At 38.0% G+C, this 17,152-nt stretch overlaps 1 protein-coding gene across 7 annotated transcripts in view; it reads left to right on the top strand.

The window, feature by feature from the left end:
* Positions 1–17,152, top strand: part of PCCA (propionyl-CoA carboxylase subunit alpha) — a 402,221-nt gene that overhangs the window by 152,848 nt on the left and 232,221 nt on the right. For all 7 annotated transcript variants that reach the window (XM_044913521.1, XM_044913520.1, XM_044913518.1 and 4 more), the window contains 2 exons: positions 8,103–8,197; positions 13,187–13,337. In XM_044913521.1, coding sequence (XP_044769456.1) covers positions 8,103–8,197; positions 13,187–13,337 — 246 coding nt within the window. The remainder of the gene's footprint in view (positions 1–8,102; positions 8,198–13,186; positions 13,338–17,152) is intronic.

Genomic DNA, 17,152 nt, shown 5'->3' with positions numbered 1-17,152 from the left:
GAAATAACACACAGAAGAAGACAATGTCTCCTGAAGTTTTCATTTCTGTTAAGAACGTCTTCTGTTAAGAATGTTATGGCTATGAATTGAATTAAAATTGATAAAATGTAAACATCAAATTTAAAATTATACTGAGGTTTAAGTATTGTTTTATTTATTTCAGTGTCAATAGAGAATCAGAAAACTAAATAATAGGTTATTTGCTGCCCTTGCCTCTTCTGATGAGGCATAATAGAAGTCCTAAATTCTGTCATTGTGGTTTTTTGAAGTTAATTATCATTTTACATAGTTTTTTTTTTTTTTTAAAGATTTTTTTTTTTTTTTTGAGAGAGAGAAAACCAGGGGGGGAAAGGGGGGGGGGGGGAATACCCCCCCCCCCCCCCCCGCGCGCGGAGCAGGGAGCCTGATGTAGGGCTCGATCCCAGGACCCTGGGACCATGACCTAGGCCAAAGGCAGACGCTTAACTGAGCCACCCAGGCACCCTGGGTATTTTTTATGGGTAGAAAATCTTCATCTAGATCCTCCAGTTTTCCAGAGTGGGAAAAAATGTGCAAATATATATCATCAGCAAATAGTCTTAAAACATTGACTGTAGTGTATTTCTTTCTGAAGTTAGCAGGGGTTTTTGTTGTTGTTGTTGGGTTTTTTTGTTTTTGGATATTCTAAAGTGAGCTACCACATCTTAAAGTCCACAGATCTTAAGCGTACGACTCAAAGTTCTTATGCATGCATATAGGGCTGTATAGCCACCATCCAGATCTGTGTATAGCACATTTCTGTGACATCGGAAGACTTCTTCATACAACTTCCCAGTCAGTCCCTCCACTTGGCCTCCTGTTCTGACCTCTAACACTACAGAGTATTTCTGCCTGTTCTTAAACTTATATAAATGAAATCATACAATATATTTTGGTTATATCTGGCTTCTTTCATACAACATCATGTCTTTGAGATTGTTCCGTGAGGCTGTGTGTTACTATTAACTCTAAAAAATTGCTCTGTGATATTTCATTGTTTGAATAACCTGCAATTTATCCATTTTCCTGTTGGTGGATCTTCAGGTTGTTTCCAGCTTTTTGATACTATGAATAAATTGCTATGACTTTTTATGGACATATACATTCTTGCAGATAAACTGAGGAGAAGTATTACTGGATTACATGGTAATGTTATGTATAGGTCTAGTAAATACTGTAGTTTCTATATGTGTGTGTGTGTGTGTGTGTGTATTTTTTTAAAGTAAGCTTCATACCCAACATGGGGCTGGAACTCATGACCCTGAGATCAAGAGACATGCTCCACTGACTGAGCCAGCCAGGTGCCCCCGTGCTTTATGTGTTTGGATATTAACCCCTTATTAAATATATCATTTGCAAAATCTCCTCCCATTCAGTAGGTTGCCTTTTTTCTTGTTGATGGTTTCCTTTGCTGTGCAAAAGCTTTTTATTTTGGTGTAGTCCCAATAGTTTATTTTTGCTTTTGTTTCCCTTGCCTTCGGGGACATAGCTAGAAAAATGTTGCTGTGGCTGATGCCAGAGAAATTACTGCCTGTGTTCCCTTCTAGGATTTTTATGGTTTTAGGCCTCACATTCAGGCCGTTTAATTCATTTGGAGTTTATTTTTATGTATGGTGTTAAAAAGTGGTCCAGTTTCATTCTTTTACATGTAACTGTCCAGTTTTTCCAGCACCATTAACTGAAGAGACCGTCTTTTTCCCATTGTATAATCTTGTCTCCTTTGTCATAGATTACTTGCCCATAAAATCATGGGTTTATTTCTGGGCACTCCATCTGTTCTATTGATGTATGTGTCTGTTTTTGTGCCAGTACCATACTGTTTTGATTACTATAGCTTTGTAGTATATCTTGAAATCTGGGATTGCGATACCTTCCGCTTTGTTCTTCTTAAAATTGCTTTGGCTATTCGGAGTCTTTTGTGATTCCATACAAATTTTAGGATTACTAGTTTTAGGTCTGTGAAGAATGCTGTTGGTATTTTGGTAGGGATTGCATTAAATCTGTAGATGGCTTTGAGTACTATGGATATCTTAACAATATTCTTTCAGTCCATGAGCATGGAATAGCTTTATATTTGTGTCATCTTCAGTTTCTTTCATCAGTGTTTTATAGTTTCCCGAGTACAGGTGTTTCATCTCCTTGGTTAATTTTGTTCCTTGATACTTTATTCTTTTTAGTGCAATTGTAACTGGAATTGTTTTCTTATTTCTCTTTCTGCTACTTCATTCTTGTATGGAAATGCGGCTAATTTCTAGATACTAATTTTGTGTCCTGCAACTTTACTGAATAAATTCATTACCACTAATAGTTGCTTTGTGGAGTCTTTAGGGTTTTCTGTGTGTAGTATCATGTCATCTGCAAATAGTGACTTTTATTTCTTGTCTGATTGCTGTGGCCAGGACTTCCAGGATTTTGTGAATAAAAGTGTCAAGACTGGGTATCCTTACGTTGTTTTTGATTTTAGAGAAAAGCTCTCAGTTTTTTACCACTGAGTATGATGTTACTTGTAGGTTTTTCACATGTAGCCTTTATTATGTTGAGGTATGTTCTCTCTAAGCCCACTTTAAGAGTTTTTATCATGAATGGATGCTGAATTTTGTCAAATGCGTTTTCTATATCAAGATGATCATGTGATTTTTCTCCTTCATTTTGTTAATGTGATGTATCACGTTGATTTGTGAATATTGAACCATCCTTGCATCCCTGACATAAATTCCACATGACCATGGTGAATGATTCTTTTAATGTCTTATTGAATGTGGGGGCCGACTTTGGATATGGTCTAGCACAGCCCATTGACCAGCCCCTCCAATGATCATGTCCTTCTGTAAGTAGAATATAAACATCTGCCAAGACCAGAATCTCGCCTTCAAACTTGGCCCAGCTATGGGTGAGACTTCTTGTATATGGTTCCTTAAAAGCAGTTTTTCTGATGCGAAGACCTCTGTATTTGAAGACAGTGTGACACCTGCTCATCAAACTTACAGCGATGAGAAAAGGATATGACACTGCAATAAATACCCCAATCAACAAGGTAAAGGAAGAAAACAGGAGGCACATACTAGTCATTGGCTCTTACTTTGTATTTGAAAACCACCATTTGAAGCTGAGAATCTCATAGGAGTTTGGTTTTTGTTTTTGTTTGCTATAATTCTTGGTGGGAGATGATGGCAGCTTGGGCCAGGGTGTTGGTAGAGGAGGTGGTGAGATGTGACTGAATTCTCGATACTCTGTGAAGGTAGACCAGATTTTCTAAGAGATCAGATGTGATGTATAAGAAAAAGTATAAGGCATCAAAGATGGCTTTAGGGTTTGGGCCTGAGGAATTAGAAGACTAGGACTATCTTTTACTGCGGTGGGAAAAACTGAGAGGTGCATGTTTTGGGGAGGAGATCAGGGTGTGATTTTGGAGAAACAAGGTTGAGATATCAAAGTGTAGGTGTTGAGTAGACTGTTGGATATTTAAGTCTGTAACCTATCCTTCCTGTAAGGTTGTAGAGGCAAAATTAATTTTCCCCTTCTCTGTATTCCTCTTCTGTTACATATTTGTTAGATGACCATTGATTTTATCTTGAGTTGTCTGACTTTTCAAATAGACCAAGAAGTACTTGAAGGCAGTTAGTAGGTCTTATTCATTTGTTGGTTCCAGCAACTAGGCCATTGTCTTTCACATTACTAACACTCAATAAGTGTTAGACAGATTGTATTAAGTAATTAGAGATCTACATCAGCTTGTAGTTTATTTTCATTAGCCGTGCCATATAATCTAGGTGATAATTTTTTATTTTTTTATTTTTTAAAGATTTTATTTATTTCTTTGACTGAGAGAGACACAGTGAGAGAGGGAACACAAGCAGGGGGAGTGGGAGAGGGAGAAGCAGGCTTCCCATGGAGCAGGGAGCCCGATGCGGGGCTCGATCCCAGGACCCTGGGACCATGACCTGAGCCGAAGGCAGACGCTTAACGACTGAACCACCCAGGCGCCCCCTAGGTGATAATTTTAAACATAGGTGAAAGTGTCTCCTAGTAACTTAAATAGGTAACACAGATGTTTGCCATATCTGATCTATGTTTTTTAAAAATTATTTTTCTCAGTTTGCATGTATTTAATTATTTATATGAGGTAATTTGTGCACACAAAAAAGGACATCCAGTGAAAAGTGAGCATTCCTTTCACCCCTGTCTCCAAGTCCTTGTCTCCAAGCCCCCTGGTTTCTGTCCCTAGAAGCAGGCACCGTTACATCCTGCTGTATCCTATTGTGAAGTATATATGTGTATCACTTATTATTTTTACACAGGGGCTATCGCCTACTGTGTCCTTTCTTTTTTTTTTTATTTTTTTTTATTTTTATTTTTTGACAGTGAGAGAGGGAACACAAGCGGGGGGAGTGGGAGAGGGAGAAGCAGGCCTCCCGTGAAGCAGGGAGCCCGATGAGGGGCTCGATTCCAGGACCCTGGGATCATGACCTGAGCCGAAGGCAGACGCTTAACGACTGAGCCACCCAGGTGCCCCAAAGATTTTATTTATTTGACAGAGAGACACAGCGAGAGAGGGAACACAAGCAGAGGGAGTGGGAGAGAGAGAAGCAGGCTTCCCGCCGAGCAGGGAGCCCGATGTGGGGCTCGATCCCAGAACCCTGGGATCATGGCCTGAGCCGAAGGCAGACGCTTAACGACTGAGCCACCCAGGCGCCCCTACTGTGTCCTTTCTTACACCGAATCTCCCCTGGTCGTGGCAGTGGCACCACTCTGAGTGGTGGAAACCTGTGTTTCTCAACCTGGGCACTACTGGCACTTTGTGAGTTGGATCCAGGGATGCTGAATGGCTTGCATTATGTGGACACTCTGTTATCATGAAGCTTTTTTCAGTAAGCAGTGTATTTGGGAGATTTTTCCACATTGAGTACCTGCACATTGGTAAAAGGCTGTATTAAAAGTAAAAGAAAATAAAACTTATGATGGGGGGTATCTGACTGGCTCAGTCAGTGGAGCATGCAACTCTGATCTCTAGGTTGTGAGTTCAAGCCCCAACATAGGGTATAGAGATTACTTAAAAAATAAAATCTTGGGGCACCTGGTGGCTCAGTCAGTTAAGCGTCTGCCTTCGGCTCAGGTCGTGATCCCAGGGTCCTGGGATCGAGCCCCACATCGGGCTCCCTGCTCAGCGGGAAGCCTGCTTCTCCCTCTCCCACTCCCCCTGCTTGTGTTCCCTCTCTCTGTGTCTCTCTCAGTCAAATAAATAGATAAAATCTTTAAAAAATAATAAAAAATAAAATCTTAAAAACAAAACAAAACTCATGAGGGATTTAAGGATTAACTTCCCTTACAGGCACTCTTTATATTGTCTGGTCACTTAGTCTCTATTTAGTGGAGTAAATCATTGTCAAATTATTTTTGTTGAGGGTTGCCTAGGTGGCTCAGTCAGTTAAGCAGCCGATTCTTTTTTTATTTTTTATTTTAAAAAAATTTATGAGAGAACATGAGCAGGGAAAGGGGCAGAGGGAGAGGAATAAGCAGACTCTCCACTGAGCGTGGAACCTGTTGGGGTGCGGGGCTCAATCCTAGGACTCTGAGATCGTGACCTGAGCAAAGTCAGATGTTAGACTGAGCCACCCAGGCGCCCCACACAGCTGACTTTTTATTTCCGTTCAGGTCATGATCTCAGGGTTCTGGGTTCAAACCCTGGGTCGGGCTCCGTGCTCAGCAGGAAGTCGGCTTGAGGATTCTTTCTCTCCCTCACCCTCTTACACTGCCCCTCCAATTGCGTTCTCTCTCTCTCAAATAAATGAATCTTTAAAAATACTATTTTTGTTCAATGCTTAGGAAAAAACAAAACTTTTTTTTCCTTTTTTTGAGAGAGAGCGAGAGAGCGAGCGCATGATCATGCTTTCAAGGGCCTGGGCAGTGGGAGAGAGAGAATCTTAAGCAGGCCCTGCAGCCACTGGGGGCTCAATCTCACAACCCTGGGATCATGACCCAAGCCAAAATCAAGTTGGTCGCTTAACCAACTGAGCCACCCAGACGCCCCCATGCCAAGATTTTTTAAAAAGAATTAGGAGACTACACAGACTTTAGGGGAAAACAAATGTAATTCTATATATGAATCTAATATTTTACAGTTAGAAATATTTCTGAGAATTCTTGGTTATCATGGCTTTATTTCTTGGACACACAGTCTGCTTCACCTTCTTGTCAACTAGGATGAAATGAAGTAGCATAAATTTAGTGTTAAAGTATTTTTTAGTGTTACGGTATTTTTTAGACTGTACTTCATGCAGCCACCTTTGAGACTTAAAAATAAAATTCCAACTTCTTGGCATTTCATTACTGCAGTATTTTCCTTTGCTTGGAATCATTCTTGGGATTTAGAAATGTTTTATTACTAAAAATTAAGTTTACATTCGTATGTTAGCTACTCATTTTATAGTTTACTGTAACCATGATCTTTTTTTTTTTTTTAAGATTTTATTTATTTATTTGAGAGAGAGAGAATGAGAGAGAGCACATGAGAGGGGGGAGGGTCAGAGGGAGAAGCAGACTCCCTGCCGAGCAGGGAGCCCGATGTGGGACTCGATCCAAGGACTACAGGATCATGACCTGAGCCGAAGGCAGTCGCTTAACCAACTGAGCCACCCAGGCGCCCGATCTTTTTTATTTTATATTTTTGGCACCATATAAAGTATTAAGATGATTGTATCTGCTGTTGATAATGCATAAGGGAAAAAGGTGACTTGCCCAAAGAAGTTGCATAGCAGTTTGGAGTAATAGGCAATAATTTTATTGCCTAGCCTTTTGGCTTCTAGAATAGCTTTTATTTCTGTGAACTTAATATATGCATTCAGTAATATGTAACTACTCCTCAGTCATGAAAATAGATTAATCTGTTCCCAAAAGCAAACATTCTGTGCAAAAATATTCACCAAGAGCATGTTTTAGGGTTACCAGATTTAGCTGGTAAGATACATGTTAAATTTGAATTTCAGATAAACAGTATTTGTTTTTAAGTGGAAGTATGTCCCAATAAGTATTTGGAACCTATTTTTTTATTATTTATTTATTTATTTATTTAAAAGATTTTATTTATTTATTAGAGAGAGAATGAGAGAGAGAGAAAGCACATGAGAGGGGGGAGGGTCAAAGGGAGAAGCAGACTCCCTGACAAGCAGGGAACCTGATGCGGGACTCGATCCAGGGACTCCAAGATCATGACCTGAGCCGAAGGCAGTCGCTTAACCAACTGAGCCACCCAGGCGCCCCTGGAACCTATTTTTATTAAGATTTTTTGTTGTTTATTTGAAATTCAAATTCACGGGTGCCAGGGTGGCTCAGTTGGTTAAGCGTCTGACTCTTGGTTTCAGCTCAGGTCAGGATCTCAGGGTCGTGAGATTGAGCCCTGCATCTGGCTCTGTGCTCAGTGGGGAGATTCTCCTTCCCTCTGCCCTGCCCCCCACTATGTGTGTGCACTCTCTAAAAATAAATAAGTCTTTGAAATTCATATTCATCTGGGTGTCCTGTTATTTTATCTGGCAACTCCAGCTTATTTCTCAGTATTACAAATGGGAAAAATCATAATGTGTTACATGTTAATCCCAGACCTTTTATCAGTTTCTGTAACAAAAATAAAACACAGTAAAAACATCCGTATATAAGTAACCGAGTAATATTGGATGTAAATAGCATTTCCTGATCAACAGACATGTAATTATGTTAAAAACAAACAGATGTTTGTAATAACACGGTTTTCCTGAAGCACCACTGATGTCTAGAATGTATATTTCCTTTATTGACACTCAATGTCCTTCACAAAATTTGTATAATTGATGTTATATGCCAGTGCACTGGGTGAAATATGATGTGTGAATTTTTTCCTCAAGTCTTTTTAAAACATTTTAGTGAGTTTCAGGGTTGTAAATAAAGTTTTCCTCTATTAACATCAACCAAAAGAGGAACATAATTGAGAGGTACGTGTGTTCTGGGAGCTTCGAGTGGTAAAAACCAGGGGGTGTTGCATGGTGGAAATGTTACTTGGGCACATACTCTATAGGTATGGCTGCATAATTTTTCAAGTGGTATTGCTCTGTCAGGTTTTAGGTGACAAACATGGGAATGCATTGTGGCTCAATGAAAGAGAGTGCTCAATTCAGCGAAGAAATCAGAAAGTGGTGGAGGAAGCACCAAGGTAAGAGTTTTTCATAATGAATATTCATAATAGACTGATTCTGTTTAGCATATTTCTTTCCCATTATTGGCTAAAATTGCTTCAGTAGCAATTCGGTGGAATCGTCATGGTAGAATCTATTAGTGTATATTTTTATAATTAAGAATTTGCCACTTGATCTCATCCTCAGTACTTGAGTGCATGACGTGTGAGAATACTTGGGAAAAAAAGGCGGGGTTTTGCTAGAGGAGAGAGTTTGGTGGATAGCCAACCCTGACTTCCATGAGCTTCTAGGTAATAGAGACCTTGCTGGTGTTTCTGGTCTTACATAATGTCTAGGGATACATGCCTTCTAGGATCTTCTGTTGGTGAAGTTTTCATAAAGTTGACCCTGACGTTTTGAATTTATCCTACCATCAAAAGGCTTCTGGAGCACAGTTTTTCAAAATTCCTTGATTTGCAATCCCTATCAAAATACCGGTAACTCTTTTCACAGAACTGGAACAAATAATCCTAAAATTCATATGGAACCAGAAAAAACCCCAAATAGCCAGGGGAATATTGAAAAAGAAAAGCAAAGCTGGTGGCATCACAATTCCAGACTTCAAGCTCTATTACAAAGCTGTCATCATCAAGACAGTATGGTACTGGCACAAAAACAGACCACAGATCAATGGAACACAATAGAGAGCCCAGAAATGGACCCTCAACTCTGTGGTCAACTAATCTTTGACAAAGCAGGAAAGAATGTCCAATGGAAAAAAGACAGTCTCTTCAACAAATGGGTGTTGGGAAAATTGGATAGCCACATGCAGAAGAATGAAACTGGACCATTTCCTTATAACATATAAAAAAAATAGACTGAAAATGGATGAAAGACCTAAATGTGAGACAGGAATCCATCAAAATCCTTGAGGAGAACACAGGCAGCAACCTCTTCGACCCCAGCTGCAGCAACTTCTTCCTAGACATGTTTCCAAAGGCAAGGGAAACAAAGGCAAAAATGAACTATTGGGACTTCAAGAGAAAAAGCTTTTGCACAGCAAAGGAAACAGTCAACAAAACCAAAAGACAACCGACAGAATGGGAGAAGATATTTGCAAATGACATATCAGATAAAGGGCTAGTATCCAAAATCCATAAAGAACTTATCAAACTCAACATCCAGAGAACAAATAATCCAATCAAGAAATGGGCAGAAGATATGAACAGACATTTCTGCCAAGAAGACATCCAAATGGCCAACAGACACATGAAAATGTGCCCAACATCACTAGGCATCAGGGAAATCCAAATCAAAACCACAATGAGATATCACCTCACACCAGTCAGAATGGCTAAAATTAAGTCAGAAATCGACAGATGTTGGTGAGGATGCAGAGCAAGGGGAACGCTCCTACACTGTTGGTGGGAATGCAAGCTGGTGCAGCCACTCTGGAAAACAGTATGGAGGTTCCTCAAAAAGTTGGAAATAGAGCTACCCTATGACCCAGCAATTGCCCTACTGGGTATTTACCCTAGGTGATCTGAAGGGGCACTCGCACCCCAATGTTTATAGCAGCAATGTCCACAATAGCTAAACTATGGAAAGAGCCGAGATGTCCATCGACAGATGAATGGATAAAGAAGATGTGTGTGTACACACGCACACGCACACACACGCACACACACACGACTATTATGCAGCCATCAAAAATGAAATCTTGCCATTTGCAACGATGTAGATGGAACTAGAGCGTATTATGCTAAGCAAAATAAGTCAATCAGAGAAAGACAATTACCATATGATCTCACTGATACGTGGAATTTAAGAAACAAGGCAGAGGATCATAGGGGAAGAGAGGAAAAAATGAAACAAGATGAAACCAGAGAGGGAGACAAACCATAAGAGACGCTTAATCTCAGGAGACAAACTGAGGGTTGCTGGAGTGGAGGGGGGTGGGAGGGATGGGGGTGGCTGGCGATGGACATTGGGGAGGGTATGTGTTGTGGTGAGCACTGTGTGTTGTGTAAGATTGATGAATTACAGACCTGTACCCCTGAAACAAATAATATATTGTATGTTCATAATAATAATAAAAAAAGTAATTCCTTGATTTATCAGAACTATTTTGGGCCCTTCTCCAAGCTACCTTTAGATGTGTTTAGTGTAGCAATTTCATGGAACTTCATTTCTAATTTGATGCTAGGTTGGTATTTGTATATATTCTAGTTGTCTCTGTGTCCTTAAAAATCCCCCAGTTGAGTGTACATCGTCATTTTTAATAATCAGGCAATAAGGAGTATAGCTAGATGTAACTTAGTCATAACCAGTGTGCCTTGATATGTATGTATAGTTTCTTTAAAGAGGTGTGAATATGAGTGAATTTTTAATTACAGGATAATGGCACAAAGCAAGTCCTGCTTTAATTATATTAGGTTTTAAATATATAGTATAGCGTGGGAGTTTTAAGACGTGGTTTCCAAGTTTTTTGCCACTTCTCTTGTTGATGAGTGGAGGTAGGGATCTTTGTACCCTCCCCTTGATTCTGTGCTCTGAGAATAGACTGCACAGAAGTGATGCTGTGTGCAGGCCTAAGGAAACTTCCAGCTTCCATTTCCTGTCTCTTGGGACACTTACCTTAAAAACCAGCCACCATGCTGTGAAGAACAGTCCACTGTGGCCTACATGGGGCGTGACCCTATCTCATGGCCCAGCACCAGGATGAAAGAGAGAAGGAAGAAGAGGCAAAAGGAATGTTCTACCTGTATGTTTAAGGAAGGGCTCCAGAACCTACTAGTGCTGATTGCTTGGTAGTGATCTGAAGTTAGGGACTTTGCTAGGGAAGTTGGGAAATGTCTTTTTTTTAATTAAGTAACCATGTTCTCTGCTAAAATTTTAGTTGTGTGGAAGAAGGGTACAGGGTTGCTGGTAGAACAGTGATAGTCTCTGACATACCCACTTTTATAGTTTTGTGTTCTCTTCTTATTGCTTCAATGTAATTAACTTTTTATTTAAAACCCATTCAGATTTTACCTGGGATAAAAATCTTACACAGACTAGGAACCTTGAACTATTATTTTTGTTTCCTCTCTCTTTCTCTAGAAATACAAGTTTTTCATTTGAACTCATTTAATTGAGAGAAAAAGAGGAAAATTTAAAGCAGTAGGAACAAAAACAGCAAAAGACAAACCCCCAAATGAGAACTGGTCATTAATAGTGACTTGATAGGTATTTGTATATTATTATTTGTAAAATCTTAAATAAGTGGAATTTTCAGTTTTCAGTTTCTAGAAATTGAATTTACTACTCTGTTTTGAGTGCAATGATGAGGTTGCTTATAGCTCTGAGTGTTACTAACAGAGTTTATGACTAGAGAAAGGACAAGATCAGACAGTACAAAAATAGTTTCCCTCCACTGTCTTTGAGATTCTCCAAATGTTATTATGTTAATTTTGGGTTTCTTTTTTTGTATTAATTTTGTCAACTAGTTAGCATTGAAATGTCATCTATGCCTATATCCATTAGGTTGAAGCAGAACTGTTTTATCCATTGATTAATCCTAACCACCAAAAGGGAGACATTAGGAGGTACACTTCCCCTCTGTGACGTTCTCTTGCTTCCCCCTCCCCCATTCCAACCTGAAATCTATTCAGGGTTCTAGATCTAACCAGCAGTTTATGAGAAATAGAAATGTAATGCGGATGTTAAAATGCCGTGCAATTCTGGGGTTGAACCCAGATTGTGAGAAATGGGAGGAAAATGAGCAGATCCTTGTCTTAGAAAAAGGGGAAGAGAGCATTACAAGTTAAAAGAACTGTAAAGATGTAAAAATAAGTAAGTGAATGGAGTGGCTGGACCTTATATGAATTCTGATTCAAAGATATTACCTGAAAAAAATTGAAATAATCAGGGAGATTTGAATACTAACTGAATATTAAATGCTATTAAGTTCTTATTAATGTTTTAAGTGTGATTATGTTACAAATCTTATAGAAACAGATATGGAAGTTTCTATAGATGAAATGATATCTAATTTGGGATTTGATTTAAAATAAAATTTGTAGGAAAAAAAAAATGGGTAGGCCTGGTAGAAAAGTAGATGTGCACGGTATACACAAGACTGGCTGTGTATTAATAATTGTTCCACATGGGAAACAGGTGCATAGAAGTTCATTTTGCTTTTCCATAATAAAAATTTTATAAAAATCACCTAAATCTTGATCCACAAATTTTAATCCATGGGAAGAAAAGTAGTCAGTGTTCTATTTCTTAGAACCTTTCTTAGATAGAAGCAAAATACATGAAAATACACAAATACTCTTTTTTTTTTTTTTTAGGGTTTATTGAAAACATTTAAGCTTTATTTGCCTGCTGGAGGGTAACTTTGGTATTATGAAACAAAAGTTTTGAGGATATATTAGATATACAGTTAGTTCTTTTTGTTTGTGGTAGTTACATTTCACAGAGTCACTGTGAACACTGAATTAGCGAATACGCAGGGGAAGTAGAGTTAGGTTCTGTGAGCCTCTAGTCAGGACATTTTAATCAATACGTAGCCTTGATGAAAATATCCTGACTTAACCTTGTTTTATGTGTGTTTCTGTCGAAAGCCACCTTACTTAATGCATGTTGTTGATTCATTAATATTGAACCCCTGGTCCTGGTCAGGACTTGCCTGAAGAAAGCTCACCCAGCACACATGTGTTCTCCCTAAGGCACATCTCCCAATTTTAGCTTAGGGAAGTTCTGAATGTGTATGTTAAGTTTTACTGGTTGAAAACAACTAATTGTGCTAAAATTGATGGAAATTGCACTATAATGTGGGAGGTTCACATGTTTAGTTTTATAAAAATCTGAAGCTGACTTGACAGAAAGCATGTATTATAAACATATGTAAAGCATAGGATATAAAAATCTTAAACTGAGACAGATGATCACACTTGAGTAAACTTTAAGAACATTTTTATATGGTGCACGCAAAAGATGACTTTTGTTCAAAGTGTTGATTACTCTTTCTGTATTTGTAGCATTTTTCTGGATTCTAAGACTCGAAGAGCAATGGGAGAACAAGCCGTAGCTCTTGCCAAAGCAGTGAAGTATTCCTCTGCTGGAACCGTGGAATTCCTTGTGGACTCGAAGAAGAATTTTTATTTCTTGGAAATGAATACAAGACTCCAGGTAACTCTGTTTTTCATTCCTTACCGTGCCTCTATACTTTACCCTTCCTCTCCCACTCCTTTTTGTTTTTATGAAAGTCAAAAGTCCAACTTCATAAAGTGTTAAATAAAGGTTTCATTTTTATGCTTATACTAGGACATCTGTTGGGAATGACAGATAAGTATCAGGTTAATGTAATGGTCAGTGTCTAGACCTTCTGCCTCATTACTGTTAACACTCCGTATTGGAAATTCCTCTTTGGTTCTTTTCGAACCTCTCTTGATGACTTGTCTTGGTTAGGGTTCATGTACTGTTAAGAGAACTGCTGTCAGATGTGATAAACAGAACGGGATTCAGGGCTTATAAAATTTTGAAGGGGATGGAGGAAGGAAGAGTACCTAGAGTAACTTGCAGGAATGACGCTCATTTTCTTCTAGAGGAACTGCCCCCTCTGCCACTGGGATGAGGTTGAGAAGTCTAGCAGCTGCTCTGGAACTGTTGACTTAGGGACATGCTTCCTCTGTTCCAACCAAGGTCTCCGGAGGACCTAGTGGCTTTCCTTCCTTCTTCCCCTTCTCCTTTTATTTAAGTTGTGTAAACTAAAACACGCATACAGAAAAGTACATAAAACACCAATATATGGCTGAAAAAATTATTATAGCAAAAATCCATGTAAGCATCAAGTGGATCTACAAGTCCCAAAATGCCAGCCCTTCTTACCACCCACCCCCCCCACCCCAACTTCTCCTTCTAAGTATTCCTCATCTGTCCTCCTAGAGCTGGTTACTGTTCTGACTGAATTCTAAAAGCTTGCTTGCATTTCTATATTGTTTTCCTTTTAATTATGCACACCTAAGCAATATATAATTAATTGTACCTGTTTTTTAAACTTTAATCAGTGGGATCATGTAATATGCAATTTTCTATACGTTGCTTCTTTTTTCAACATTATGCTTATAAGATCACACTATGGGGCTGGTTTTCATTTATTACGGCAGAATTTATGGTATCTAGATGCATTTGAAACCAGTATCGTAAATACTTGTAGAGTTTGTGTAAATATTAACCTTAGTTGTTGTTGCCCAAAACGTACACTTGTCTTTGAGATCACTTTTTTATCCTATAATTTATTGGTGTGAGTATCTTTAGGAGTGACAGAATTTTGCCTTTTAGAGATTGATTTGATTTTGATTAAAAATATGTCTTTATAACAAATTATATCTAATTAGATAATTAGCTAGGAAATCATGTTTTTGATTAAAATGGAAACTTTATTATGCCATGATGAGAATACTAGTTTGTAATATAATTCTGAAGGCAGTTGAAAGTGTCTACAAGACATTGGTATTTTATTCCAGACAAAAGAGCTACTAGATTCTTTAGTTAGGGTATTTATCAGAATTTACACAACTAATAACCAGTGCTGTCTTTAGGACACTTTATTACTGTGTGTGTGTGTGTGTGTGTTTTGTTTGTTTCTGGCTCATTTATCTCAACCCATAAGCTTTTCTGAGTTTGTCTCATTGCTGGTTTTGGTATAAGACCTCTGGAAGTTGATACTTATATCAAGTAATGCTATGCAGTTGGTCAAAATCATTAGGTACTGAGGTGTACATTTTATATCTTGATGACTTGTCAGCAAGTTATGTTCTATACTCTCAAAAAAAGAGTGTAAATGAATTTAAAGAAAAAATTTCATGAAGAGATTCATTTTATTATATCTGATAGTACCTACTTTTATGCTATTTAATATCACACTTGGATTCATTTGTGTCTCCCATTTAATGTTGTAATATTTCTTTACTGTGCATTTACTTCCAGTGACCATAATCCTGTCAGTTACCAGATAATTAATTTTGATTTTCTAGAAGCATCTGTGTGATGGGCGGATATTTGGTGGTAGAGGCTGTGACTGAATGGGAACATGATTAAAGAACCTTGGGTTTCATTGTATTCAGAAAGCCATTCTTATATATTTCAAAGACTTCTTTCTGATATTTAAACAATTCAAATGTTCTTTTAATAGTAGAGTTTTTTTCTTTTCTTTTCTTTTTTTTTTAAAGATTTTATTTATTTATTTGACAGAGAGAGACACAGCGAGAGAGGGAACACAAGCAGGGGGAGTGGGAGAGGGAGAAGCAGGCTTCCCCACGGAGCGGAGAGCCCGACGCGGGGCTCGATCCCAGGACCCCGGGATCATGACCTGAGCCGAAGGCAGACGCTTAACGACTGAGCCACCCAGGCGCCCCTAGAGTTTCTTTTTCAAATTTCTTTACTAACCTTAAATTATCATACTTAAGGCACATTTGCCAAATTCTTCATCTTCTAAGATATATGTTATCTCTAATTAGTGTTTCATTTTGAGCCTGGAGAGCTATAATTGTCTGTGTTCTTTTTTTGTTTTTTCCTTTCTTGAAATATCTTGATTGAACTGTCACTTTTTCCAGCTTCAGAAGTTATACACTTTTTTCTGGTAACAGAAATGTGGATAGCATCTTTACTTTGCTTGATTTTTTTTTTTTTTTTTAAGAGTGAAATTTGAAATAAATACAGTTTCTTCTTAAAGAGATGTAACACTGAGAAAGTGTTTGGTGCATAGATTCAATTGACTGGTTTTGGTCTCAGTCTGGTTAAAATTTATTTATCAGAATTATCTATGCTGTCCTTGTATATGTTTATTTGTGTTCACAGTTGTTAGTTTTCTGTTTCTTAATGATAGTGCTTCTTCCTTAAAGGTTCCTTTTCACTGTGTCCTTCACCTTGCCTCAGAGTCCTCTTTCCTGCCAGTGCCATTCTTGATGTACTAGTTAGGAGAGACTTCTTTCTTTCTTGAGTATGCCATTCATTTTGACCTCTATGTGCTTTTTATATGTTACTCCTTTTGCTTGAAATGGTCTCTTCATTTTCTGTAGTAGAAGCTCCCATACGTATCCACCCACACATATGTATCTGTAGATATATCACCTGTTTCCTTCTTTCTGTTTATGAAAGTTGGGTAGGGAGCTGGAGAAATACTCTACCAAAAACCATAATTTTGTTAAAATGCTATTTTAATTAACTAAATTATATGTGATTTTGCTTGAATAATGTTAGTTTCGTATTGAATGGTAAAACTAAGAATTGGCAATATTTTGTTAAAAAAAAAAAGAAAGAAAGAAAAGAAAAAATCCAAATGGTTCAGAAGAGTATATAACAGAAAAGTCACTCTCCATACCACGTTTTTATCGCAACCATTTGATTTTCCTCTGGAGGCAACCTTTGTTTTACTTAACAATGTATCTTTGGTAATGTTCCATACCTAACTTAAAGCGTTATCCTCATTTTTATGATTTTTTAATACCCAGTTGTAGATGTAATCCTGTAATTTCACCAGTTTCCTATTGGTAGTTTCCCCAGTATTTTGCTATCGCAAATATTGACAATTATGAATGGTCCTTTATATCATCACTTTGCATGTGTGGAAGTAGAATTTCTGGGGAAATACGAATTTTAGTAATTTAGTTAAGTATTATCAGTGTCTTTTACTCCCTAGTCCAAAGGATCTTTGACTTTTGGTCTTTTTCTGTTAGTGAAAAATAGTATATCATTTTCATTTTCCTTATTATGAGTGAGGTTGAATTTTTCTTCATAGGTTGATTAACATTTCATTTTCTTTGAATTGACCATTAGCCCCTTTGCCCTCTGGGTTTTCTTATTAAAGGTGTCCTTTATTTTTAAGCAATAAGCCATTTGTGGTATCATGAAGAAGCAATGCTCCATGAATATTTTTCACATTGCTACAGAGTGAGGGCTTTCTAAACAAAGACTTTTGGCACAGAGATTGAAGGATACCAACT

Source organism: Neomonachus schauinslandi, chromosome 3 (assembly GCF_002201575.2).
Source record: "Neomonachus schauinslandi chromosome 3, ASM220157v2, whole genome shotgun sequence".
Lineage (NCBI taxonomy): Eukaryota > Metazoa > Chordata > Mammalia > Carnivora > Phocidae > Neomonachus > Neomonachus schauinslandi.
The sequence above is the reverse complement of the archived record's forward strand: the minus strand, read 5'-3'. Positions and strand labels throughout refer to the sequence as shown.